The following is a 25,920-nucleotide window of genomic DNA, read 5'->3' on the forward strand; positions in this document are numbered from 1 at the left end:
GCAAAGCCTGTGGTTTCCTCTGCTGCACGCCTCCAATCAAATCACAGTCAAATCAGATTAGACCAGACGTTGAGTTGAGCTGGAGTTTAACACCCATCGTTCCACCTTCCTCTTCTCTCCGCCACCTGAAGGCTCCCAAACGTCTGATGGGACGATCAGCTCCTCTGTCCATGGAGCACAGAGCATCAGGACTCACACAGTGGCTTCATTTGCACATTTAAGGGTCTGACTGGTTCCTGTCTAACCCTCAGCGTCTGCATCAGCACATTAAACCCTGTTTGCCTTTGCAGGTCTCACTCTGCTGCAGGGGCTGCTGGGTAACGCTGTGCAGACAGAGTGTGTGGTGTAAAATGAATCATTGTCCAGAGCAGAGGAAGCGCTGGAGCGTCAGCTGTGTGTTGTGTCTGAGCCGTCGACTGTGACAAACTTCATTAATCACAGAACAGAATCTAAATGAGTTAGTGTGTTTGGATCCGACTGTAGAAGCTGCCAAAGCTGCAGGAAGTGACTGAGGTGGACAACCTCATCATCTTCTTTCCATCTTCCTTCAACTCCTACAACAGAAAACCCCAGCATTCAGCCTTGTGCATCTGAGGCACATGGGTGGAAGCGAGTGATCGGCACCGCTGGTGTGGTCTCCAGGAGACGCAGTGATGCATCTGTGGGTTCTGTGTCTGTGGCAGTAACGTCTTCACCTTCTGATTGAGCAGCGTCTGCTGCAGGAACCGTGTGACCCCGGACCCCGGTGAGTTCTGCAAAGCCCAGACGGATGCTGACCTGCTGCCGTCTAGTTCCTCTCAGTGAGCGACAAGCCAGAACTGGGCCTCGACAGCGGACGGGAGAACGTGTGCGAGCACGGCGACACCGAGCGGCTCGGGCTCGGGCCGGATCCTGAGCGGTGCTGCTTCTTCCAGCTTGTGAATGTTCTGCTCTTTTACATGTTGTGAACTTCAAAGTGCTTCTAAGAGGCAACATCAGCAGCACATTACACCCGTCCACACACTCATCTGTCCATTTCACACTGGATTTTCTCAGCTGGAGTCGGTTCTGATTGACAGTCCAATTCAAAACGTCCCTGAAGCTGATGTGCTAAATGCACTTTTTGCAGTCTCTGGGGTCTGGGTCCACAGGGACAGGCCAGGCCCACAGGACTAGTTCTGAGTATGAATCACAGCCGGGAGCAGAACACCTAAACTACCTGCACACGCAGCAGCAGAGCCCGTCTGAACCCATCTGGGCCTGTTGAGTGTTCATCAACCTGATCTTGGGCCTGTAGTCTGATCCGTCCATGCCCCAGTTCTCAGGGAATTCTGCACCAGCCCACAATGGACCTGGATAAAGACGAGAGCAGATGTGCTGCCTTCGCTGCTGACGCGTGTCTTTGTCTCTGCAGGTTCCAAAGCAGAGCTGTGAATCGGGTCTGGGCCCGGCTTCACTGTGAGGCTGTGATTACTGGACTCCTGAGGACACGGTAAGAAGAGCTGAAGCCTTTTTTCTCAGTCTGTGACAGAACTTTGAATCTGAGTTATTTGTGGGGATAATGTGTCAGAAACACCAGGATTAAATTACATTTGTGATGCAGCATGTGATCCTGGAGGCGCCAGTTAACACCAGTTACAACATGTGCTTTTTGTGTTTTTATGGGTTCTGTGAAACTCACAGTAAAGGGTCAGAACATTTATTTAAAAGTTGAATATTTGCTGCACTTACACATAGTCAAGTGGTGTCAGTCACAAATTTCCTCAACGGTGTAAAAAAAAGGCTCCTTCGGTTCAGACAAAGCCTCTTTAAGGTCTTTGATATCAGGAATTAATTTTTCAAAGCAACTGAAGTGATTAAATTAAAGCTGCTTTTTACAGTAATTTGCTAAATGAGTGTCTTTGAATGCGGCGTCTGATTTGCTGCCTGAAGCCAACAGCGACAAAGAACCCAAACCAAACCAAGACGTTCTGCCCACGGACCCGCTTCCTGCGCTCAGGTCCACACTGGCTCTGGGACAAATGCATTCTCTAGCTGCACAGGAAACGCATCATTTACACTTTAATAAGTTCTGTCAGAACAGAACAGCGTGACCCGGAAGCAGGTCCACAAACAGTGAAATGTAATTTCTGGTGATTTCTATATCTCTAACCCTAACACACACACACACACACACACACACACACACACACACACGGAAACCCAACTGACAGAAACAAACTGAGCTCCATGAAATGGGAGTGCGGGAAATGGGTTTGATAATCGTGCTTGGCAGCAGCTCAGAGACGAACGAACGATCAATGTCAAACAATCTTCTCTCTGTAGTTCAGGTCATGGTTGTTCAGGACTAACTAACAGAACCTTCAGGTAGCTCTGTGTCTGCTGGTTCTGGTGGTTCTGGAGGCTGTAGCTCTGTGTCTGCTGGTTCTGAAGACTGTAGCTCTGTGTCTGCTGGTTCTGCTGGTTCTGGAGGCTGTAACTCTGTGTCTGGTGGTTCTGCTGGTTCTGGGGGCTGGAGATCTGTGTCTGGTGGTTCTGCTGGTTCTGCAGGCTGTATCTCTGTGTCTGCTGGTTCTGCTGGTTCTGGAGGCTGTAGCTCTGTGTCTGGTGGTTCTGCTGGTTCTGGGGGCTGTAGCTCTGTGTCTGCTGGTTCTGCTGGTTCTGGAGGCTGTAGCTCTGTGTCTGCTGGTTCTGTAGACTGTAGCTCTGTGTCTGCTGGTTCTGCTGGTTCTGGAGGCTGTAACTCTGTGTCTGGTGGTTCTGCTGGTTCTGGAGGCTGTAGCCCTGTGGTGCCTGCCAGAGGGGAGGAGTTTGAACAGTTTGCAGGGTATGTGGGGTCAGCAGTGATGCTGACAGCCCGTTTTCTGGTCTGGCCCGGTACAGGTGCTCGATGGACAGAAGCTCAGTCCCAATGATCTGTTGGAGAGTCAGGATGTTTTTTTGTTGCTACCAAACCTGGTGGAAGTCGAGCTGTTTGTGTATTTGAGACTTTTCCAAAGCATCAGGCTAATGAGGGTTCGGCTCAGGGGAAGTCTTCAGGGACTGATTTCCTGATTTTGCATCAAAAGTGACAGAGACACAAACTGAGCTGAAGGCGTCGCCGTCTAAGCCAGCGTCTCCCCCACCTGCTTCGCTGCCCCCCCAACGTTTGGGGCTCGGCTCCCCCCTTCCCCTCTTTCAGGTCAGGGATTAAGAGCAGCAGGATTATCTGAGGGCCAGAGACGCCCACTGCTCCCTCCGTGAGACGCCATGGAACGGGACAAGCCAAAGCCCGATCCGAGGGTTCTGGTACCAGGCCTTCTGCTACAGTGTATGTGAGACATTTATCAGCATGGATTTACAGAGTCTGCATCTGGGTCTTACTGCAGACGAGCAGATAGGTTCATCCTCTGAGGACCATGCACGTCAGTGAAGGTGGAGGCTGTAGTGTTATCATGTCTGTTTAATAATGAATAGAAAACATCACAGAGACAGTTGGAATATGAAAGAACAACGGGAAGCGGCTCAGTTCAGTCCGATGACAGTCCCGAAGAAAAAGAGACGATTTGTGTTTTCTTCTTTGTTGGTTGTTTATCTGCAGCACGATGTGACCCAAATATCAGAACTTGAGTCACTTCACAGCAGCAGAGAACAGACTGAAGCTGTTTTCTTCGTCTGTCACTGGTTTCCTCTCGATGTCTTTGTCTCTTGTCTGTTCGGCTGCTCTCTTTCTGTCACGTCGCTTCCTGAGGGTTTCTGGGTAATTAGACCTTCCTGTGTCTCATTCTCTTACGAAGCAGCGCATATTAAAGGCAAATCGTCTTTCTTCCTCCTGTTTGTACTTCTCTCAACAACTAGAACGTGGTCGTCCAGGGACTTTGGACCATCAGCTTCACTCTACAGGAAACTTAGCCACATTAAAGCTTTTCTGATCTTCTCGATGAATAATTTGATCAGCTTTACTTCATTTCCAGCAGTAGCTTGTAGGAGGTGGTGTGAGCATATCTGAGGAGGGATGTTGGGGACTCTTGGCTGTTTGGCATCAGCTTCTCCATCCAAACCGACACCGGACATTCAGAACCATCCAAGAAGAGTCCAGAGCCGAAGGCAGCATTTGGTTCTGAGGAGTGTTTTTATTTGGCAGCATAAAAAGGATTGGAAGCATTAATAAAAGCAGAATTTGGCACAAATCAATTTTGTGCCTGAGACGTTCAGGCGCACAGATGAAAAGTGAGTCTGATTTCCTGATTTTGCATCAAAAGTGACAGAGACACAAACTGAGCTGAAGGCGTCGCCGTCTAAGCCAGCGTCTCCCCCACCTGCTTCACTGACCCCCCAACGTTTGAGGCTCGGCTCCCCCCTTCCCCTCTTTCAGGTCAGGGATTAAGAGCAGCAGGATTATCTGAGGGCCAGAGACGTCAAAGCCCGATCCGAGGGCTCTGGTACCAGGGCTCCTCTTCATCCAAATAGCCTAAACGTGTATTTCACCAGTAAATCAAACCCTTATGCAGGTTTGAAGTGTAGCAACAACAGGCCTCTACAAGGTGTCGTTAATAATCCAATGGTCGTTACCACTTCCTGGCACTTTTGGTGGTGTGTGACTGTTGCATCAGCTTCTAAACCCCACAACCAATGCGGTCGTGGAGGGGTTAATCTCCCTTTGTGTCCAGGAGCAGTTGGCAGAGGGAGGGCGGCTCCGCTGTCTGTCTGAGGATTAACTCCGCCAGGATCCGGCCTCCTCCCAGGTTCTCTCCGGCCCCTGAGGCCATCCGACCTCGTCTGGAGTGGGTTCTGATAAGACGGGAGACGCTTTCAGGCCGACCTATGACCTTCCTTCACTTTAACCAACTGCGTTTTCTGGAGGCCGACTGCTCTTTTCTGTCTTGATCAGTTGAAGTGAGGAGTGTTGTTGTGTCTTACTGGTGTGCAGCAGATCAGCACATCTTCCAAACAAGCTTTGCTGATTGATGCAACCAATTAGGAGGCTGTTAGCAGTCAGAGCCCAGTTCTGATCACTAGAACCAGAGTCCTCTCTCCTTTTTGTTTCACCTCGACCTCGTTTTCACCCCAAAACGTCTTTGAGCTCCTTCACTCAGCAGCTCCACAACAAAAGCCTGCGTCAGTGAGACAGGGTGGATGTGAGGGGAGAGTGTTCTGGGAGACGACCCGTCTGGTCTTGGAGGTGGCCCACTTTTAACAGGTATGATTCATGGGGTTATTTACTGTCCCAAATTTTAAGGGAACCTAAGTTTGAGTTCGCCCCAGAAACGCAGGACTGAGGAGAATCTCCTCCGTCTAAACGGTCGATGCTACAGCTCATTTGGGGGTTGAAGAGATCATTGTGAACGTGATCCAGTCCAGAGGGTCCGGTCTGTTCCAGTGGTCTCGTTTTATGAGTGCTCCTTAAAGGAGGAGACGCCCACAAACCAGCAGCACAGTTCTCAGACCCGGTCGACTCGGGACCGACTGAACCTCCGGCTGAGTTAGTTCCATCCTGTTTAATATGATTTCATGACTGTGGCCAAAACCTTCAGCTGCCCAGAGAGGTCCAGATCAAAGGAACCTGCAGGGAACTGATATTCTAGGACGTAACGAGTTTAAAGCAGCATCAGCGTGTGATCACATTCACACATTAGATCAGGCTCCTCCAGAGCAAATATTGAAATCAGATGGAAATGAGCTGCGTCTGCTGAGGTCTAATCTGCTGCTGAGCTTCGACTCCAAGGTTCAGATAATAAATAAATAAAGAAGCAGGCTTTGAGTGATGTTGTATAAAGCAGCAGAGACCCAACAGAACCCACAGACCCGGCTCCAGGTGCCTGAACCAATGATTGGTCCGTATCCAACGCAGGGTTCTCAGGTTGCATGCGTGGTGGTGATGATGATGATGATGATGATGAGTTCCTCATCAAGCTAGTTCATCTGTTCCCTCTGTTGCTTAGTGGTAGCCACCTCACTGTTCCCATTCTTCTGGTCCAATAGGGCCACTGAGCAAGGCACCGCGCCCTACAGACTGGGGTGATGCTGATGCTGATGCTGCTGCTCACATTTGCATTGAAACTGGATCATGTATGAGTCACCTGCTCCGTGGATAGTGCTGCTTACGCCCCCGTCCTCTGCCATCACCCCATCGTCCACCTCTCTCTCTTTCTCTCTCTCCTCCATCACCCCTCTCTCTGGCGCTCTCCCCATCTTCCGCTTTAAGTCTTGCTTTCTCCCTCATCAACCCCCCCCTTTTTTCCCACTTCCCATCATTCACCCTCTGTCTCCCCCAGGCAGTGGTTCGAGCTCTGCTCTAATTCAATCAGTGTGTTCTGTAGCCTCTGAGTGAGAGATTGTGTGTTCATTAAAAATCCTGATTAGTCCAGAAGTGTGTGTGTGTGTGTGTGTGTGTGTGTGTGTGTGTGTGTGTGTGTGTGTGTGTGTGTGTGTGTGTGTGTGTGTGTGTGTGTGTGTGTGTGTGTGTGTGTGTGTGTGTGTGTGTGTGTGTGTGTGTGTGTGTGTGTGTGTGTGTGTGTGTGTGTGTGTGTGTGTGTGCCATCTCATTTGTCTAATGGATGGAGACTTAAGCCCCCTTAAAGCAGGACGTGCACGCTCACTTCACGTGCACATCAAATCATTAATTAGCTTAAGTGGACCCTCCGGCTTCCTCCCCCCACCCTTTTTCTCCTTCACCCCTTTTGTTTTCCTCCCGTCTTTCCTGAAAAACAACGCTCCGACCATCAATCCCCGCTCCCTGGCGCCATCTTTCCTCCTCTGGTCCAGAAGTCTCATTAAAGTCAAGTGATTTATGCCTTTCGGTGCGTTCCTGCGACTCTTCAGATGAAGCTCATGGTGGCGTTTGCTGCCTGCAGCTTCCTACCTCCTAATGTTATTCCCTTAAAGTGTCTTGACAGCCAGTGAGCAGGGATTTATCCAAGCGTTGGGAATCTCCACCTCGTCCTCTGTCTGCGCTCGGCAGCAGCCTAATGATTGGCAGTCACTCGATTTAAGAGGAAATTCAATAGCGACATTCGTGAGGGATTTTGGCTTTGGGGGATTTTCCTTCATTTCTGCTTCAGAAGACGCCGGCAGAGCGATTATCAGTGGGCCTAATGTGGTGCTCAACGTGAGGCCCGGGGACATGCAGTGGACACTGAGTGAGTGGGAGCACACATGGACCCGTCAAGCAGTTTGGAATCTAAAACTGCCTCCATCAAAGCTGCACAACACGTGTCTCACAGAGTATCCATAGAAAAGGAGAAAACAAGTTCATGACACTGAGTTCTTTTGGGTTCATTCCCTCCTTCCTGCGTTCCTCCTCCATCCTTCAGTCTCCTCTCCTCTTCGTTTGTCTCCCTCTTTTCCTCCTATTCTCACACTTCTTCCTGTGGTGCCTCCTTCATCCTTCGTTTCTCTCTCTCTCTCTCGGGCTCTCCTCCCTCTTAACGTTTTCTTCTGGTTTCCTCTCATCATGATGTTAAAGTTCCTGTGGAGGTTGTGAGGAGAAACAGATCGTCTGTTTGTTTTGTCACAGAAAACAAAAATAACTTTTCAGGAATGTGACATTTAGAGCAGACTGAAAACAGGCTGAGAGTGGGTCATGATGTATTGTGGGTAGAAAGCGTGTATGCGAGAACACGCAGAGCAGTGAGGAATGCTGGGAAACTAGACGACAGGATCAGAGTTTATCAGTCATGAAGAAAAACAGGAGCCAACTGATCTCAAACATTATCAGCACTTCCTTCCTTCCTTCCTTTCCTCACTGACATCTCTTCTCTTTTCCTTTTTTTTACCATCACTTTCATTCTTCTCTTCTTGTCCTCGCTCTTCTTCTTTCATTCCTCACCCTCCCTTCCCTCTGTCACCACCTCTATCCTCCTCTTCTTCTTTCCTCTTTCTTTCTTTCTTCGTCATCTCCCTCTCTCTTTCATCCCCAATCTCTTCTGTCCTGCTTCCCTCTTGTTCCTTTTCGTCCCCAGGTGATCGTCACCTGGTTGCTATGGGGTTGCCGGGTGCTTGCTAGGTGTTTCTCTGGTGTTTGTGCTGAGTCATTGTTTCTGATCATTAGGCTGGATGGTGTTTTTTGTGTGTCCGCATTGATTCCAATGTTGGACAAATAACGTACCACGCTGCTCGGCTCAGCGTCTCCTGGGCTCAGCTCCACACAAACAAAACACTTAACTGTGTTTTGTTTCTGTTAAACCCTTAAAGCTTGTTTTGCCCCAGAGTCACAGCACAAACAAAACTTTTTCTCTAGTTTATTTCAAACCGTACAAACTTGAACCAAGTGAAACATTTGCTGGAGGAAATTTGTGTCTGGCTTCAAATGGAAAACTAACTGCAACACATTCCCACCTTCCTCTGGAAAAACGGGGGGGAAGCTTAAAAAGTGTCAGAAAACAGACAAATGCAATATCTAAAAATAAGAAAAAAACGATGCGTGAAGAAGTGAAGTCATCAGGAAACAACAGTAACAAGCTTTTACTTCAGGCTTCAGAGAAACTTGTACAGAACTCCACGTAGAATCATTAAAAGTTATTTCAAGCCCTAAACGCTAAACCAGGATCAAACTCTGCTCTTTTCATCTTTCAAATTAAAAGCGTCTTCGTCAGGTTCTCAGACTGTTTACAGCCACGAGCTAAACTGGCTATAAATGAACACCGTGATCCATCACGTCAGCCTTTAGGTTGACGCCCATGTGGCAGACTTCCACTCAGAGCTTCTTGTTTGCAGCGTGACCCAGCGTTCTGTCCGACACGTACTTGTCGTCCCTGAAAACTCCACCCTCATTGACTGAAATTAAAAATTAAATGTGAAGTACATCTGATCGGAGCATTTTTAGAAGCATCATGTTCATGTTGTATTATTCATAGCGACTCCATAAATAATAGATGCACAGCTTCCTGTCACTTGCTGGTTCAGTGTCTCAATGAAACATCTCATCAAACCTTAAACAACTTGTTCCTGATGAATCCAACAGGTCTGATGTGTGACAGCGTCCTCCCTCCTTTCAACTCTGGACTTGTTCTTGGTGCGAAACCTGCTTCAGATGCTAAATTGCTGTGACATTTCCAGAAAGTGAACAGCAGTGAAGCGACAGCAGCCTTCTTGTGCTGCCATTTAAACACAGCAGGACTGGAGTCCGTTGTGCTGCTGTCTGACGGAACCAGTCGCTCATCTTGGATCGGTCTGATGGGTTCTTCTGTTTGTCTCAGCATCTCGGCCTGACCCAGTTGAATGACATCCTGTAACAGATGCCCTTGGAGGGTTGGTCATTTCTGGTTGCCCTGGGGTCAAAGGTCATGGTGCCCTGCCAGCTGTTGTTTATCAGCAAGGCCAAAAGAAAGGTTCCTTAGATCCAACAACAAACTCACACTTGATGAGTGTGATTGTACCGTTAAACGACTGGCTGCAAAATGTAACTTCAGGTGTCTGGAGCCGTTGAAGTAGGTCCACCTCTGATGTAATGGATCAGTCAGCCGCTCAACAGAGCTGTGACCCGCATCCGCTACTCACAATAAAGGCAGCAGTAAAGTGACCAGCGCAGAGGTTTTGAACCAGGTTTATCGCTGTAAAATAAAAAGCATCATTCATTCAGTCTCCTCCAGACGTTCATGTAATAGTGGATCAAAGCTCAGCCTCTTCAGAGAGTTCAGCGTAAACAGCATGAAGATTCTGCTGTTAGAGGAACCGAGTCGACCCAAAGCTGAACAGTCTCTGAAAGTTGGATCATATTTAGTTTTAGGCTTTTATTCTTCAAAGGAGACACACAAACACACACCCTAATAAAAGCTGCGTGCGTGCGTGCGTGCGTGTGTGCGTGCGTGCGTGCGTGCGTGCGTGCCTTGACTTTGTCCTTCATTATCCCAGCATCCTTTGGGAGCAGCCCCTGGAGATTGTGGCTGGATCTGATTGGTCCTTATCTCTTCTGGCGACTGGAGGGAGGATTAATTTGTGTACACAGACATGTGTGAGGAGATGCTTCCTTTCTTCTGATGTTCCTTTACTCTTCGTGTTCCACACTGAGAGTATGAGCAGCTCGACACCATCCAACGTGTGAACCCTCTGTTGTCATTGGTCCATACATAAACAACTACCTGGACAAATCTTTGATTTAAAAAACATTATTTTTTTAATTTGGTCCCTCTGCTTTGAACAACCTGTTGCTACGTCTGCTCACTGATCCAGGTCCCATTTCTCCAAAACCTCTGACCATGTTCTGGAAGCAGAGCTTGTTTCAACTAAACTGAATTCAGAGGCTTTGTGTGAAGCAGTGGACACAGTCGATTTAAACCTTGTGAGTTGACGTGTTCAGTCCTGTGCTTTATTCCAGCTGCTTAGATTCTAATTATGTCTGTGACACGTTGAAGACATTAGACACAGTTAACATCCACTACTCACTGTTTGAATCATAATAAGTGTATTTTGTTGTTTGTTTGCGTAAAAATAAGTCAAACATCTGTTCAGAGGAAACGCGAGTGTGAAATCTTCTCAGCCGAAGAAGAGAGAGAGAGAAAGCGAATGAGCTGCAGACTTGCAGCTTGCTTTGTCGCTGAGGTCTAATTCAGTGATGCAGTACCAGAGTCTAGGAATCCACAGGCTCACCCTGATGCCAGAGGGGGAGTGAGCATTGATTAGAGGTTGGTTGGATATTTGTTATAGTCTGGTGGGATGTTGGAGGTTTGTCAGATTCCGGTTGGATGTTTATCGGATTCTGGTTGGACCTCTGTTTTTCTATGCGTGCACCGTAAATAAGAGTTTTTTGCCTTTTGCAGTGGTTCCGATTTCCAGCCTCCATGTGTTTCCTTTTGTTGGGGAACGTTGTGTAATGATGCAGGGTATTTGTAATCATATTAATATTACCTCAATGGCTTAACTACACGCTGGTGCTATGAAAGCTTACACCCAACTTTCTGTCCTCGCTACTTCTGCCAGAGCTGCTAACTTCCCTTCACCGGGTTTAGCAGCTAATCTGCCAGATGGTGAGTTGAAGGAGCCGAGACGCAGAAACTCCCAGGTTAAGTTGTGTGAACGGGAGCCAGCAGTGTGTGGGACTGACTGCCAGCTGGAACTCTGGGCTGATTGATCCTGACTGACTTCAATATTCTGTTCTTAAGTTAAATCCAGCCGCCGGCCTCTTCTGCCCTCTGCACCAGCAGCAACCCCAGGATTGATCTGCGCTGCCACGCGAAGGGCTCCGAGTTGCTCCGTGAGAGTCTTTGCTGAGTCTCATTGATCCCTTAATTGTCTGTTTACTGTAAAGAGCCGATCGCCGTGTTCTGATGTTTGTGCAGCAAGAGGAAATGTAGGTTCCTAGGATGAACAGACAGCGTGTCACAGTTAAAGCATCAGCTGATCTTAGAGGAGCTGGGGGTGGTCGTCGTCGCTCCTCTGCAGACTGTGCGGAGTTGGGAAGGAGAAGCTGCTTAGCCTATGTAGTTTTTAACGGGACCAGTGACAACAGCCTGAACACTGTGATTCACCGGCTTTAACCTGGTACGAGACACAGAACCTGGAGCTCGTGTGACGTGATGGAACTGTTTGTGCTGAACTCATTAGGTTCAGGTGAGATCAGCTGCACGTTTTATTTCCTGCTGCTGCCATTGTTTGGAGTGAGTTGATGTGGAGCAGCTCGGCCCAGTTTGCTTACTGAACGGTTCTCCTCTACTCAGGGTTTCGGCTCTAATCCCAGAGACGGGAGCGGATTTAGGGATCTCTGTAAATCTGATTTCCTTGGGTTTAGGCTGAGCGTCGTCGTCTCATCCCTTCATCCTTCCTGCTTCCTTACATCCTTCCCTCCTCCCTCTTATTGCTCTGATCTCCGTCGTCTGTTCCCCCGCCGTCTTTCTTCGATCCCCTCCTTCCAGACTCGTTTTTGTTTCGGTTGCCACGGCAGCCGCACTGCACACACCATCGTGCTCAGCTGGGGTTCCGAGCATGTGCTTGTGCTGTTGGCGGTGAAGCTGGCGGTCGCCCTGAGCGAGGACTGAACGGATCCCCGACCTGGAGCAGGTGTGACCAGACTGAGTTCTTCTCAAACTCAGTGACAAGGCTTTGTTTCATCTCAATTTCTGAGCCTCACTTGAGCTGTTCTTTGCTGTGATTATTGACAGACACAAAACAAAATATCAGAAATCAAGGTCTGGTTTCAATTTAATGAAAAGGCCCAGAGTTAGTTCCAAATAGAGGAAGAAATATTCAGAACTAGAAAAAGTAATTTTCTCCAAAACAGTCAATGCGCACGCACGCATGCACGCATGCACGCACCCTTGTACTTCTGTGGAGGTGAACTCCATTTTGAACACTAAAATCACATATTAAACCTCAAACAGGCCTTTAAAGAAGTGAGGACCGGCCAAAATGTCCTCACTTTGGTAGGAAAATATGGTTTTTGGTTCTTACTTCCATGCAAGCGCACGTATACACGCACACGCACACACACACACACACACACACACACACACACACACACACAGTGACATTCAAGCTGCTGCCATCAGATGATCCGTCATTGTTAGTGCTGCTGCTGCTGGAGCTGGAGCTCGTTAGTCTGAGCAGGAAATGTCACATAGAGCTGCATAAAGACAAAGCTCAGTGCGGTTATAGTGCAGCTAGTTCAGGGTTCGGATCAGAACCAGGTTTGTGTTATACTGTAGGTAAATTCACTTTCTCCAGTCCATGGATGGATGGTCCTACAACAGGAGGTTGTTTGACAGCTGGACTCAACTGTTCTGTGTGTAATTGAGTTACTGACTCTGACATGGACACGTGGACGCTGTTTGGACCTCACGCCGGCCGAGTTAAAGGTTGGTGCCGGTGATCCTCCCACTGACTGACCTGGAGTATTGTCTGACTCCAAACCCACAGGAGCAGCGCTGACTGAGCTGCAGCAGAGCCTTGTTTGTCTGTTGCGTTGGGAAGATTGTCCTCTTCAGCGCTGTGAAAATCACCAGGGCTCGCTGTCAGGCTGTTATTTAGGATGATGGGATCCAACCGGACTCGGCTCAGCTGAAGCTCTGATGTGAGATTGCATATCTGGAACCAAGCGAGCGCTGCTGTCACCACACGTTTTGTTTGTAAAATCACTAGTTTTACGTTCAGGTCCTAGGGTTGGGATTTTTTTTTTATGGAGCGGCATGTTCAGTGTTTCCCCAAGAAAAACACAGCTGCATGCTGGGAAGTGATGCACAGCAGGGAGGGCCGCAACTGCCGCAGTGTCTCAAACAAAATAATGTCATCCTGCCATCAAACATTTGTCTCGATGGGCCGTTTGCTGCAGTGACTTTATTCGGTAGCAGACACGGAGCGGTGCTGACAGGAGGTGGAGCCGGGCCTCTGATGACATCATACTGAGTGGTACCGGCTCATTACGCCTGTGATGAGGTTCACAGTGGGTGTAGCACCAGGCTGTGGTGGTGCCTCCACCTGTCCCTCAGGTTAAAAATAACTCTGCACTGACCCCCCATTGGTTGTCTTTGAACATCCTGGAGAGATGTAACTGGTTAGAAGGAGGAGGCAAGAAGCGTTACTATGGAAACCAGCATCCATGGAGCTGGAAGGGGACGAGACGAATGTGGTGTGTGCGAGTCTCTAACACACACACAATGTTAACCTGACCCTAAAGCAGCAGGAGGCGGTTTTAAGGGGTCTCTATTAGAGCGGTGCTACACGTTCTGGTGCGTCGTCAAGGTGAAGAGAAAGAAAGTGGCACAAGCACCTGGGCAGAGCATCAGCAGGCGTCGTTTGTCTGCTCTGATGCTTGCTGCCTCATACATGCAGACACTGGAACGTCTGCAGAGTTTGTGGCACAGTCCACAGCCTTTGTTCATGCTCACTGTAAAGTAAATGCACATTTGTGGCCTTTAGTCAAACTAATGATGATTCCTCCAGAATTATGGATTTGGTGTCGTCCTCCTGCATCGCTTTGGTTTAGCGCAGCAGCTTTGCTGTGTTCAGTCAGACACGTTTAATCCCGCACATGATCGTATTAAAATATGGCAGAAGGTTAAAACAGATTTAAACTTGCATGTACTGTTTGTGTTCATGCTGCCAATTCGGAGCTAAACCCCAGCGCTGCACACACGCAGTGCACTGGGGAGATAATCTGGAGTGTATGAATCCAGCATAATCCTGTCAGCGCTGCTCTGAGATCAGCCGCCGGTCGTGAATCCTGCTGCTGTGACGGCGACTCTTCTTTTGTGGTGCCTTCCTTCACCCGTCTGAGGCAGTAACACTGAGCTGAAAAATGCTTTGTCATTGTTTTCCATCAGTCGGTTCACATTTGTGTTTGTATTAAAGGTCTGAACCGGATTTTGTGCATATTTGCTAAAAATTGTAACTTTTCATTATTTTTGCTTCTGGATGTGAGAACAGATGCTGCTCTTTGTTTACCATTACCCCCTACTCAACACAAGGACGATGTATAAATGACAGCAAGTGATAAACGCAGTCAGTCCAGGTCTGCAGGACTTTCCAGGTTGGCCTTGGATTTAGCCTGAGCTTGATGATATCTCTATCTTAAACGTTAGCAGATTAAGTCCAATGCATCTGCTGTAGAGGCTGAGCACCTTCTTCACACGTTACCACTATCTGACCCAACTGAATGTGGCTAATGGCAGAACTGTAATGACAGCGGACACGCCGTCGCTTCGGTCCTTCACAGCCCAATCCGAGACTGAGGGAGAGATGGGGAAGACGGCGATCGGTCCTGCTGGAGTCAGATCAAATCAGAGCTTTAACGGAGATTGAGCAGCCGCTGCCGCCGAGCTGTTCACAGTTAGTCACTGTTATTGTTTACTGCAGCGAGTGTGGTGACAGTGAAATGAAACACAGTTTGACCAGATGAGCTTGGTTTTCTGTGTGACAGGTCTGATCTGATCTGACCTTGTCTCTTTGAGTCTTCAGGGTTCACGCCTGCTTTAACAAAGGCCTGTGGGGCCCAGTTGTGACAGATCTGGACCCACGTCTGCTGCAGGGTTTCTAATTTCAAGTCCACTGAAGGAAGTGGACGAGATGAAGAGAAGATCCAATTTAAGAATTTTTAACCCTCGGGTTTAACGTCTCCTCTCACCAACCATCCCAGCATGCATCACTCTGCCTCTGCCTTCCATCTGACCATCTGTCAGTCACCCAGACCTGTGGTCCTCTTCAGCCTGCAGTAACCTCCTATGTTTGAATGTGTTGAACCTTGAACTGATGCTGCAGTGAGTCCCCCGGGCGCTGTCAACAAGCTGCAACTTCGACTTGACCTTTGACCTCTAGGCTGGAGGAGAAAATGCCAATTAAGGGGTAGTTTTTGTTTTTGGTGACCTTGCTGAGGTCTGACCCTCCAACACTCTCTTTGGAGAGGGTTTATATGTCCTTGGACTACTCATGACTTCTCCAACCAGTGACGTGCATCAGGTTGATGGACAGATAGAAGTATTGTTGATGGTACCGAACTAGGTGACTCCTCTGACCACAGGCTTGACCACAGCCTTGACAAAGCCATAACTCATGGCTATGTCTTCAAAGCGCTGGTTTGATCAGGTGTAATGATGTGAATGCAATGGAATTAGATAATTTATTCACACTGGTCGATGTTCATGACCTCCTGAAGGATCTTTAGACCATTTCAAGTTAATTTACACTGGATGGAAAAGTCACAGGAGTAGTGGAGAGCATCAAAATAATTGATTGGTCAGAGGTGACACGAGGTCACATGTCCAAGGTGTAAGACGGAGCGAGCAGCACCAAATGGGTTAACAGTGATTCACTAGGAGGAGAGATGAACGTGTGACCTGTGGGAGAGAACTGGAGTCAGATTAGAGACATGCGCCTCCTTTTCTTCTTTCTCCTCCTGTTCTCTGCTGTGATGCTGTCAAAGCTCTGCCACTGAAATGATAACAGGAAGGCGATGAAACGCTCACCTCTTCACTCACTACAGTGAGCCTGAGCTGTGATGTGAAGCAGGTGATGACTAGATGACAGAATCAACAGTAACAGGTATAAACAAAATACCTGATGTTTATACCCGTGTAGAAGTGACATTTAAACAGTCTATGAGAAACGGGTCCAAATCTCCTGAACCGAAGTAAAAGCACTGAAACCAGTGAGCGAAGGTGGAAGCACACATGCCTCATTCCAGCATTCGGACGGGTCGTCTCTTCATCCGCCTGACCTTTTTACCTTTTGGTTGCCATGGAAATGGTGCGTTCAGGATCAGAGTTTTGTTTAAGCATCCTCTGTCTGAGTTGACTCATTGATCTTGCAGGTCATCGCTCTCTCATTTGTCTGAGGTTTGATGAAAAGCATCGATTTGCTGGTGGTGCCGCGGTGGCTCTTTGACTCATCAGCGGTGGCGAGTGTGTGACCAGTCTCAGGATCAGTTTTTGTCATGTCATACTCCAGCTGCTCCTCGCTGACTCGCTGCCTTTTGGCATTGTCTCATTTGGTTGTGACTGTCTTTATCTGAGTTAGCTGTTTATCCCGCTCCTTGTAGGACCCCCTGCTTCCCTCCACTGCTGCAGCACTTCACCAAATGTGCTTTTAACTTGTGACATTGTCGCATTTGTTCGTTTGTCACATCGCTTGTTCTCGTGAAAGTTCTGGCAGCACCGTCTCTATGGACCTGCCAATAAGGCTTTTAGACTGTTTGGATTTTGAGAGATTACATAAAGTCGAGCGGAAAAGCCATAGCAGCGAGAAAGACATAAACAGAGAGTTCCAGAGGACGGCGGGTGGATGCGCTGCAGAGGGAGGGAGGCGGAGGTCAGAGAGGATTAACCCCGGAAATGTTCATTTCTGGATTAGTCAGAGGCAAACAGATGGAAAATGAACTCACCGTTTAGTTGTGTGAAATCTCTCAGGCCACAGAGCTGAACATCCCACTGGTATCCATGGAAACCACGACCACCGGACCAGTGACTGTTTCACTGCATGAAGCGACACAGTCTCAGTAAACTGGGTTCAGAATGCGATGGTTAAAGCTAAAGTCGGACCACCACACATCAGAATTATTGCTGTTACAGTGTGTCGCGACTTCATTTAGCTCCAGAGATGGAAGTGCTGAGCGTGAACTAGAAACATTTCTCAGTTTGACAGCAGCTCCAGTTCCAGCCTCTGAAGGCAGCTTTGTCTGGAGACGCACATGGAATATAAATATGCTTCTATAGAATGTAAATCCAGGATCCGGGGTCAGTGAAGAGCATCAACCCTCTGTGCTGCTCAGCATTCTCCCAGCATCCTCCACTGTTTGACCTCGTTAGGAAGGTTGCGTCTAATTGGACACGGCTCGTCTTAATGGGCCTCATTAGCTCGTTAAGAAAGGTTAGCAAATGCAAAACTTCCTGCCGCTGACTCCCTCACTACCGAGCTGCTGAGGTCTTATTAAATGCACAGCGCAGGCCGGTCGCAGGTGGACACGGCTGAGATGCGGTGACTGCACCAAAACGCGAGGAAACATCTGAGTGCTTAATTTCCCTCTTCTCCACTTCATCGAACGGTTGTGTGTTTATCCTCCATCTTGGCTCAGATTGTTTCCAGGCAGGAGAACAGCTGATAAGCCTTCATTCAGGCTGGATTCCTGCCATGGCACCAGATCTGATTCCTCCAGAGACCCAATCTGCAAATCTCGGGTGAACAAATCCAATTAGCCGCAGAACCAAAGGGAACCCGTGCTGAGTTCAGCAGAAGACACAATCATCACTTTGTTTTTACACGTGGAGCCTCCTTTAATCTCATCGTTTGACTTCCTCTTGTAAGTAATCGTCAGGCAGCTGCAGCCGCTTTGTGCTTTAATTCAGTCCAGAGTTTATAAATCTGTACAAATCTTCATTATATCAAACAGGATTGGGATTCTGCTGCATAATAAGAAATGATACTGTTCTGTTAGTAACAAAGTTTACAGAAAAAGAAAGATGTAGTTTTTCCTTTCGTCTTGTTTGTGTTGACCCGCTGAGCCGACAGATGCACCAGATGTTTGCAGTTGTTGAGCTGCTGTGCTCAGTTTTGTTGTTGGACATCTGAGGGGGTCCACTTCCGCCACTGGACTTCCTGTGTAGATCCAGTTGTAACTTGGATTGAACATTTACCCTGGGAAGCAAAGACAGTTGCTCCTGAGCACGAAACAGCAGCAGATGTTGCCACGGTGTCAGGAAGGAGCAGAACTCAGACACTTGATCCACGAGGCTGGTTTATGTTCATCCAGATCCAGTCGCTCTTCCTCAGCCAACTGCTGACCAATACAGTACACAGTCTGTAAGGTGTAGCCGTTGCTATAGTAACCGTATGATGGGGTGTAACCAAACTCTGCACTTGACCTTTGAAGATGAAGATTGAGATAAAAAGAACAGGGGCGGAGGAATTTAAGAAAGTAGGATTAAGATTTATAGTGTTTAAGAAACAAAGGGAATAAAGGAGAAAAAGGCGAAGAGGGAAGAATGTGCTTCATTCATTTCTTTCCTTTCTGATTGCTTGGTTCTGATGTGCTCGTTTTCCTGTGAACCTCTGTCTCGTTTCCAGCCGACCCTAATCTTGCTCTACTCTGGGTCGACTGTCAACATGAAGCAGCTGCTTCTTTCTTTTGTGTTACACTAACAATGACTGTGACAGTGCTGCTGTGGAGCCCACACAAGTACAACCAGCATCCTCTCATCCTGTGTCCAACACAAAGAGTCGACTGCTAACGCTGTGAAATCAGGATTGAACACAGCTTCAGAATCTGTGTGCACGGTGCTCGATTGGAAGCCTGCAGATTGATAACGGCTCGGATTAGCTTGGTGCTGGCACCGCGTTGTGTTCCTCCCTCGGTCTTCCCTCTGGTCCTTCACACAGCGTCAGGATGAAACTGACTCCAGTCTCACTGGCGTCCATTCAAGGCCGCCTCCATTAACTTAACGGCTTATCCCAGAGAAGCTGGCACCGTCCCAGCCGTCGGCCCAGGACGGGTCAGCGCAAGCAGAACCACTTACGCTCATTACGTGTGGGCTGCAGCAGGTTTGGGGTTTAAATCCTGTCAAGCTCTGACTGCAACCCCAGACTTAGTAAATGCATTCAGATCGTTCTCAGTTTTCCCAATAATTTGGATAATTGGATGTGCCAATACTGTGATTTGTGGTTTGGACCTGCTGGTGCTAGAAGTTGTTACGTGTGGATTTCTATCAATTGTCTAAATCGAAGAAGCAGCAGTTTTTAAAAGCACGATAATAGTTTAGAGGCAGCGTTAAAAGCTGCGTCAACAAGCAGCTGTTTGTTGTTCAGAACCTCCAGCGTTCGGTCCAATGACCTGTTGGACTGTTGCCGTGACAGCGCCATCATAACCGTCAGACTGTTGTGAAGAAAATCAGGCCAAGTGCTTCATGTGACACGTTCATCATCACTTAAATTCTCCTCTTAGCATTCTGTCAAAGCTCCTTATGGCCAGTGAAGGGTTAAACGTGTGCAGGTTAATGTCCCGGCTCCCCTGAATGCTGTGTCATATTGATTGATCCTGCAGTAAAGCTATAATCGATCAAGTGCTATCACACAGGAGGACGACAGCAGATCAGATTTATGGTCACATCTGAATATGAGGCTTTTCTATAAATCAGCTTTACCCTTACATGGACGCAGGAAGAGGGCACTTCCTGTTTAAGCCCCTTGCAAGGATTAGTCCTTTTATAAATGATAGATTGTCCCCGTGGGCAGAAAGATCATGTCCAGGCCCCAGAAAACACGCAACAACGAGGACGAGAACAAGATGTTTCAATTATCGAAATGAGTCGGGCCTACCAATGGGATCCCATCAGAGCTGCAGGCAGTTTATCTGCTCAGAGCCACGAAAGCTGATGAAAAGGGAGCCGAGGTGAAACCTAAAGCATGTGGGAGGAGAGTCAACACAGTGGATCCACTGAGTGAAGGAGATGCTAAGGGTTTTCAACAAGTGGCTAAACAGGCCCAAAGGAAAATGTTTAGTGTTTGGGTCAAACATCCACAAACCTGCTGCAGGCTTGAAGAACGTCACCTTCTGTGTTTGTTCTTCCTCGTCAGACGTACTGACTCACCTCAAGAAGAGCAGGACTGAGTCTCTGAGGAGTGAGGATGCCCTGATGGTGTTTGGTTCCTGCGGGAACTAAACCCCTGTGGTGAAAAGGAGAAACTCTGACCTCCTCACAGACCTGTCCAGTCCGGCTCTGGGCTGATGATGCTGCTACAAAATGTGATGCCTTAATATTTGTGTGACGTGTTGTTTGTGTTGGCTCCTGTGTGATGACGATGATGAGGAAGATCACGCTACAGGACACAAAGATGAGTAACGCAGCAGGTGAAGATGGGAGTAGATTCAAGAGACTGACGCATCCTTTAGTTTGTCTCTACACCACAGAAGAGGGGGTGAAACCACCAGTCTGCTTCTCATGTGTCAGTTTATATGACAGAATGAGGCAGGAGAGACGACGGGGAGGAGGTGATGAAAGGGGAGTTGAGAGGAGAACGTCCCACCTCCTCCGTGCTGGTGACAGTATGACATGACGGGAGGAGGCTAAGATATGAGCCCGACTCATAATGTGTAGCACATAAAGACGCAATGAAGAGGAGCAGATGGAGTTGGTTGATCAAGCAAACGTCCTGCTGTGTCATTAAATGTGTACTAAATTATGTGAAGCCTCCACCAGGCTCAGACTGTTTATTGGCCTCATGTACCGACATTCGTTTGCTCATCATCAGACAGAATATTCTCAGTAAATCCTCTAATAATCGCATGCTAGCACCACGCTAATGCTAATCCCAGTAATTGATTGCAGGTGTTGCTCTGTGACCTGGCAGGTTAATGCAGGGCTAACGTTAAGCTACATGCTAATCCCCCTAATGTGGCTGCAGACAGACACTGCAGACGTAACCAGTCTTCATGGCTTCTCTCTCACGTCTTCACAGCTCATGTCCACGTCATGACCCGCTGACGACTTCTCACCTCCTGCTCCCCCTCCTCCCTCCTCTGTCCTGCGCAATGGCTCCGACAGACCGACCATCCTTGTGGCCGCCGCCACCGTTGCTGCTGCTCGTCCTCACGTCCTGTTTCCTGTGTGAGTCTGCCTCCACCACACCCTTCCCCAAAGACCTGGAGCCCATCACCATGGTGAAGTCGGAGCGTGAGTAGACTCCTAACATTCAGTCACGCTGTGCTTGATGAGATACACGGTATCCGCTGGGTGTGTCTGTGAGGACAGAAAATGTCCAGCTGGGACTCTAACCTGGAAGCCTGTTTTTCCTCAGAGTCCTACCTGTACCCCAGCTTCCAGGGTTTGCTGCAGGACAACGACACGCTGCGTCTGGGTCTGGACTTCCAGAGGATGTTACGCATCAACCACATGTTGTACATAGCCGCCAGGTGGGCAGACATCATGATAGTATTCTGTGATGAGTACAGCTGTCATCATGTCCTGGTTCCTCCTGAGCCTCTGTTGATGTGTTGTGTAATAATTCATGCATGTTTTGACTTTATCCTCAGAGATCACGTGTTTGCAGTGAACCTGACGACGGCTTCAGAGGAGTTCACCCCTCAGCTGGTGAGTGACAGGACACGGTCAGTACCCTACACTCTGATCTGAACTTGCTGATCGCTTGGATCTACAGGTTTATGGCCACTAGAAGGTTTCTGGGGACACATGGTTGCATGTCGCAGGCAAGTCTGAGCTGCAGCCTCCATCCATTCCATCTCACGTTAAGCCCAAAGCACACGTCTGCTTTGATGCCCATGCATCCTCCTAATCAAAGAAGAGAGGTCATGGGGTGGCTCCTGCCAGTAAGAGGCCCCTTGGTGCATTGTGGGACGGCAGCTTTGATGTGAACTGTGCCTTCGTCATTAGTGTGGCGGAGCTGGACCGTCGTAGTGTTAGTGAGATAAATAACATAAATACATAGCCATTTACAAAATGGATGATAAATAATTAAACACACTGTTCAAAAGCTGAATGGCACAGTTAAAAACTCCCCTTTTAGTTACACTGAAGTGTCGGGCACCCGGCTAATACTGATCACCTTGACCAGATGTGTTTATCCAATCAGCAGCTAACTGACACACTGATCAAGGAAATCAGCAGGGAGAGTTGAAAAACCAGCAGGACCTTGGGTCTCAGGGACCTGAATTAAACACCCCTGTGTTAGGCCAGATGGCTGCATGTGCAGGGTTCAGGCTTCTGTGGGACCATCGCTACCAAGAGTAGGAGAACATGTTGAAGAGAAACCGTCATTTCAGCAGCGTTATTTCTGAATCTCCTCCCTCCACTGGACCCTAGCCCCAGTCTAAGCTCAGATCACCTTCTCAGTCCTCTGCAGTCCAGCGTCCGGTTGACCCGCAGTATCTGTCCTGTGTTTCAGAAACTGACATGGAAGTCCAAAGATGTCAGCAAGTGCACGGTCAGAGGGAAGAACAGGGTGAGTAACGCTGGGTCAGTCCTTCACCAGACGCCACCAGGGCTTAAAGCAGAATGAATGAACGATAAAAACTGCTTCAGAAAAACAAACATTTTCATTCTTGTAAATATTCTGTTACATCACTTGTCACAGATCAGAGTGTGTGTTTGTTTCAGGACGAGTGCTACAATTATGTTAAAGTGCTGGTGCCCAGAAACGACGAGACGCTGTTCACCTGTGGCACCAATGCTTTGAACCCGACCTGCCGGAACTACAAGGTAGACACCTCAGTGCACCTGTAGATGCCTGAATGCACCAGCTGATCAGTTGATGGGGAAGCGTTTGACCCAGCAATCCCATGTTTTCATTAATTAGCTTTCCCTCCCAGCTCCATAAACGTTGACTTGCTACTTTCCCGTCAGCAGGAGAGGGAAGATCCCAGAACGACTGGGATCAGCATCTTGTGACTACCTCGTTGTCTGTAGATGTAGCGTTAAGAGGCTTGGTTTCCTGCTGTTACGTTCTTGGCTCTGGTTTCATGGTTACGTCTGATTGGAGCACTGCTGTGCCTTCATTTATTCTTCCTCTTTCTAATGTAATCTGAGAAGCTCGGCTGTTTTGAGCTTTCTTTGTGCGGTGCAATACATTTCTCTAACCTTCCTGTGACGCCAGGTTAAGGACCAAGGGCAAGGCTTTTATTTTAAGAGCGTTTCTGCACTTGTTCACTTGCTAACTGAACGCGACCAAACACAATGCCTGTTGTTGGATCTGTCTGGAGCTGCTGCGAGTTTGACTGGCAGCCGCTGACCTCATTTATCTGAAGTTTCCTGCACTTTGAAACCTCCAGCAGTGGCAAAAACAATATGATTACCTGCAAATGAAGACGTTTGGATCTAAAACATGGAAAACAATGACAACCAACTTTTAGCTTTGTCGTTTTAAAGAACAGGAAATCATTTGAATGTCTGAAAGCTTCCTGTTCTTCTGTTTTACATAATTTAAACATGTTTTACTACAGGATGAATTTTAGATTAAAAAGGCTTCTTCTCTTCTATGGAGGAATCAGTCCAACGACTGGAAGCTGAAACCTCACCCGAGTCCAGTCAAACTGCTCCAGCGCCTATAGGTCAGAATTGTGATAATCAGGGCGTAGAGCCTTGGTCTACCCCTCAAAAATGATTGATCGGTTCAGTCCAGTCTATCGTCGAGGCAGAAACAGGAGACATTGGGGAGAAGAACCAGTCTCATCACAACGAGAACAGAACCGGCAGTTTGGACTGTGACCAGCTGTCATTTAGACAGACCCAGGTGTGAGAGCTGTGGAGGCAACCTGGTCCACGCCTGATGAACTGGTTGATTTTATCAATATGCTCTGTGCTTCTAGTTAATGAACTGAGGCTCGTCATGATCCTGGTACCTGAGCTGTGGCGAGTCTTGGCGGCCGTGGCCCTCCCTCCTCCCTCTCAGAGCCACTCTGGACGTTTTTAATTTGTCCAGCAGCAGCAGATGGCGCACATGCAGTGACAGTGATGGAAGTGAAGGTCATACTGCTGAGCTGACAGTGACTGTGATAAATAAGGAAGAAGAACTATTTAATTAAAACCGGTGATTAAAGGTTTCGTTTATTTCACGGACAGACTAGAATAGAAAGTAGAATCACAAAGGACTCACACAGGCAAACAAAGCGAGAGCGAGCAGCGCCTTCATTCATGAGGCTCAGGAGGGTAAAGGATGCTCAGGTTATCATCGGTCAACTGCTGAGACGCAGCCGAAGCAGCTGTTTTAAACCTGTGCTCTGCACTCGTCTACGTGTTGTCATTACATTAGCTGCTGATTTACATCCTTTACTGCACCTCAGGGAAGTGATGATGTGGTTTCATTTATGTCTTTGCCTCCACAGATGACGACCTTGGAGCAGGTTGGAGAGGAGGTGGTCGGTCAGGCTCGGTGTCCCTTCGAGTCCGGACAGTCCAACGTCGGACTGTTTGCCGGTGACTTAAACCTCACAATCAAAAAATGATCCGTCCTCATTTTCATTTTTATAGTAAATGTTGTTGTTTCCTGTTTTGATCAGGGGGAGATTTCTACTCGGCCACCATGACCGACTTCCTGGCCAGCGACGCAGTCATCTACAGAAGCCTTGGGGAGGGACAACCCGTCCTCAGGACGGTCAAGTACGACTCCAAATGGCTCCGAGGTGGGTCGCTTGGGAAACAGGACTTCTGTCTGCACAAAGTATCAAACATGAGCTTGTTGTTTCGTGGTGGTGGGAGGGTGTGACTTAGAACTCCCTGGTTGAGGTTCTGAACCCTGTTTCTCCACAGAGCCTCACTTCCTGCATGCCATCGACTACGGGAACTACATCTACTTCTTCCTCAGCGAGATCGCCGTGGAGTACACCGCCCTCGGCAAGGTGCGTCTGTGTGGAGCCATGGTTCTGTAAAGGAACCTGGTAGCCATGATCAAACACCTTTCTGTTTTCGTCCTTGCTGGACCTCACAGGTGGTGTTTTCTCGGGTCGCCCGGGTTTGTAAGAACGACAATGGAGGATCTCCCAGGGTTCTGGAGCGATACTGGACCTCTTTTCTTAAGGTAACAATGAAACACAGAAACTGATTTGGTTTTCGTCTGTTCGGGTTGAGTCCTACAGATTTCTGTTCACCTATCAGCTGTAGGGTTGGTTACTGGTTCTGGAAGAACCTAACGTTTGTTATAGATGTTCTGGAGAAATAGTTGTTACACTCAGAGCGTGTTATTGGTAAAATTCTATTTCCATGTGTGACTTCATGCTCAGGCTCGTCTGAACTGTTCGGTTCCGGGAGACTCCTTCTTCTACTTCGACGTCCTTCAGTCCCTCACCAACGTGCTGCAGATTAACCAGAGACCTGCTGTGGTCGGCGTCTTCACCACCCAGGCCAACAGGTAGGTCCTGGGTCAGTACACTTCATGACCCGACTCCCAGCGCTGAGGCTCGGCTTTTTCTTGCTGTTTGTTTGCACTGAGCCCTTGTTTTTCTCTTCAGTATCCCTGGTTCTGCAGTTTGTGCCTTTTACATGGACGACATAGAGAAAGTCTTCAACGGGAAGTTCAAAGAGCAGCGAACCAGCGACTCGTCCTGGACTCCGGTACCAGACGAACAGGTTCCCCGACCCAGGTGAGACCCAGACCGTCCGAGTGTTAGAATGCTGGACTGTGTTAAAGCGCTGCAGCAGTGACTGGTGTCGTCTGCAGACCAGGGACGTGTGCCGGTGACGGATCCGCCGCTGACTTCAAGTCATCAATTCAGTTTCCAGACGAGATGCTGACGTTCATCAAGTCGTATCCCCTGATGGACGAAGCCATTCCCTCCGCCAACGACAGGCCCTGCTTCACGCGGACGTCCAGCAGGTTGTACACACACCTGCTGACTGGCGTCTGACGCTTCTTCTACGGCGCTGCTCTGTTAGTGTCAGTCTGGTGTAAATAGCTCAGACAATGTTTACCGCTCTTTTTGCTGCTTGTGAGTGGAAAGGTGAATCCACCTGCTGCCTGCTGTAGGGGTTTCAAACACAGTTTGGGTCAGAGTCAGCCGTGCTAATCACAGGTATCAGCTCTGATTGGATGTGAAGTCCC

The 25,920-nt window shown here is 48.4% G+C and overlaps 1 protein-coding gene across 1 annotated transcript in view; it reads left to right on the forward strand.

The window, feature by feature from the left end:
• The first annotated feature begins 329 nt into the window (after positions 1-329).
• LOC114866080 (semaphorin-6D-like) overlaps positions 330-25,920 on the forward strand; it is a 40,309-nt gene continuing 14,718 nt past the window's right edge. Inside the window, 14 exon segments of the mRNA XM_041072981.2 lie at positions 330-745; positions 1,394-1,471; positions 20,830-21,044; positions 21,169-21,283; positions 21,404-21,461; positions 22,273-22,329; positions 22,485-22,586; positions 24,209-24,299; positions 24,383-24,505; positions 24,633-24,721; positions 24,811-24,900; positions 25,103-25,230; positions 25,331-25,462; positions 25,540-25,695. Of these exon segments, the coding sequence (XP_040928915.1) occupies positions 20,903-21,044; positions 21,169-21,283; positions 21,404-21,461; positions 22,273-22,329; positions 22,485-22,586; positions 24,209-24,299; positions 24,383-24,505; positions 24,633-24,721; positions 24,811-24,900; positions 25,103-25,230; positions 25,331-25,462; positions 25,540-25,695 (1,283 nt within the window). The 5' untranslated portion in view covers positions 330-745; positions 1,394-1,471; positions 20,830-20,902.

This window comes from Betta splendens, chromosome 11 (genome assembly GCF_900634795.4).
Source record: "Betta splendens chromosome 11, fBetSpl5.4, whole genome shotgun sequence".
In the NCBI taxonomy this organism is placed as follows: Eukaryota; Metazoa; Chordata; class Actinopteri; order Anabantiformes; family Osphronemidae; genus Betta; species Betta splendens.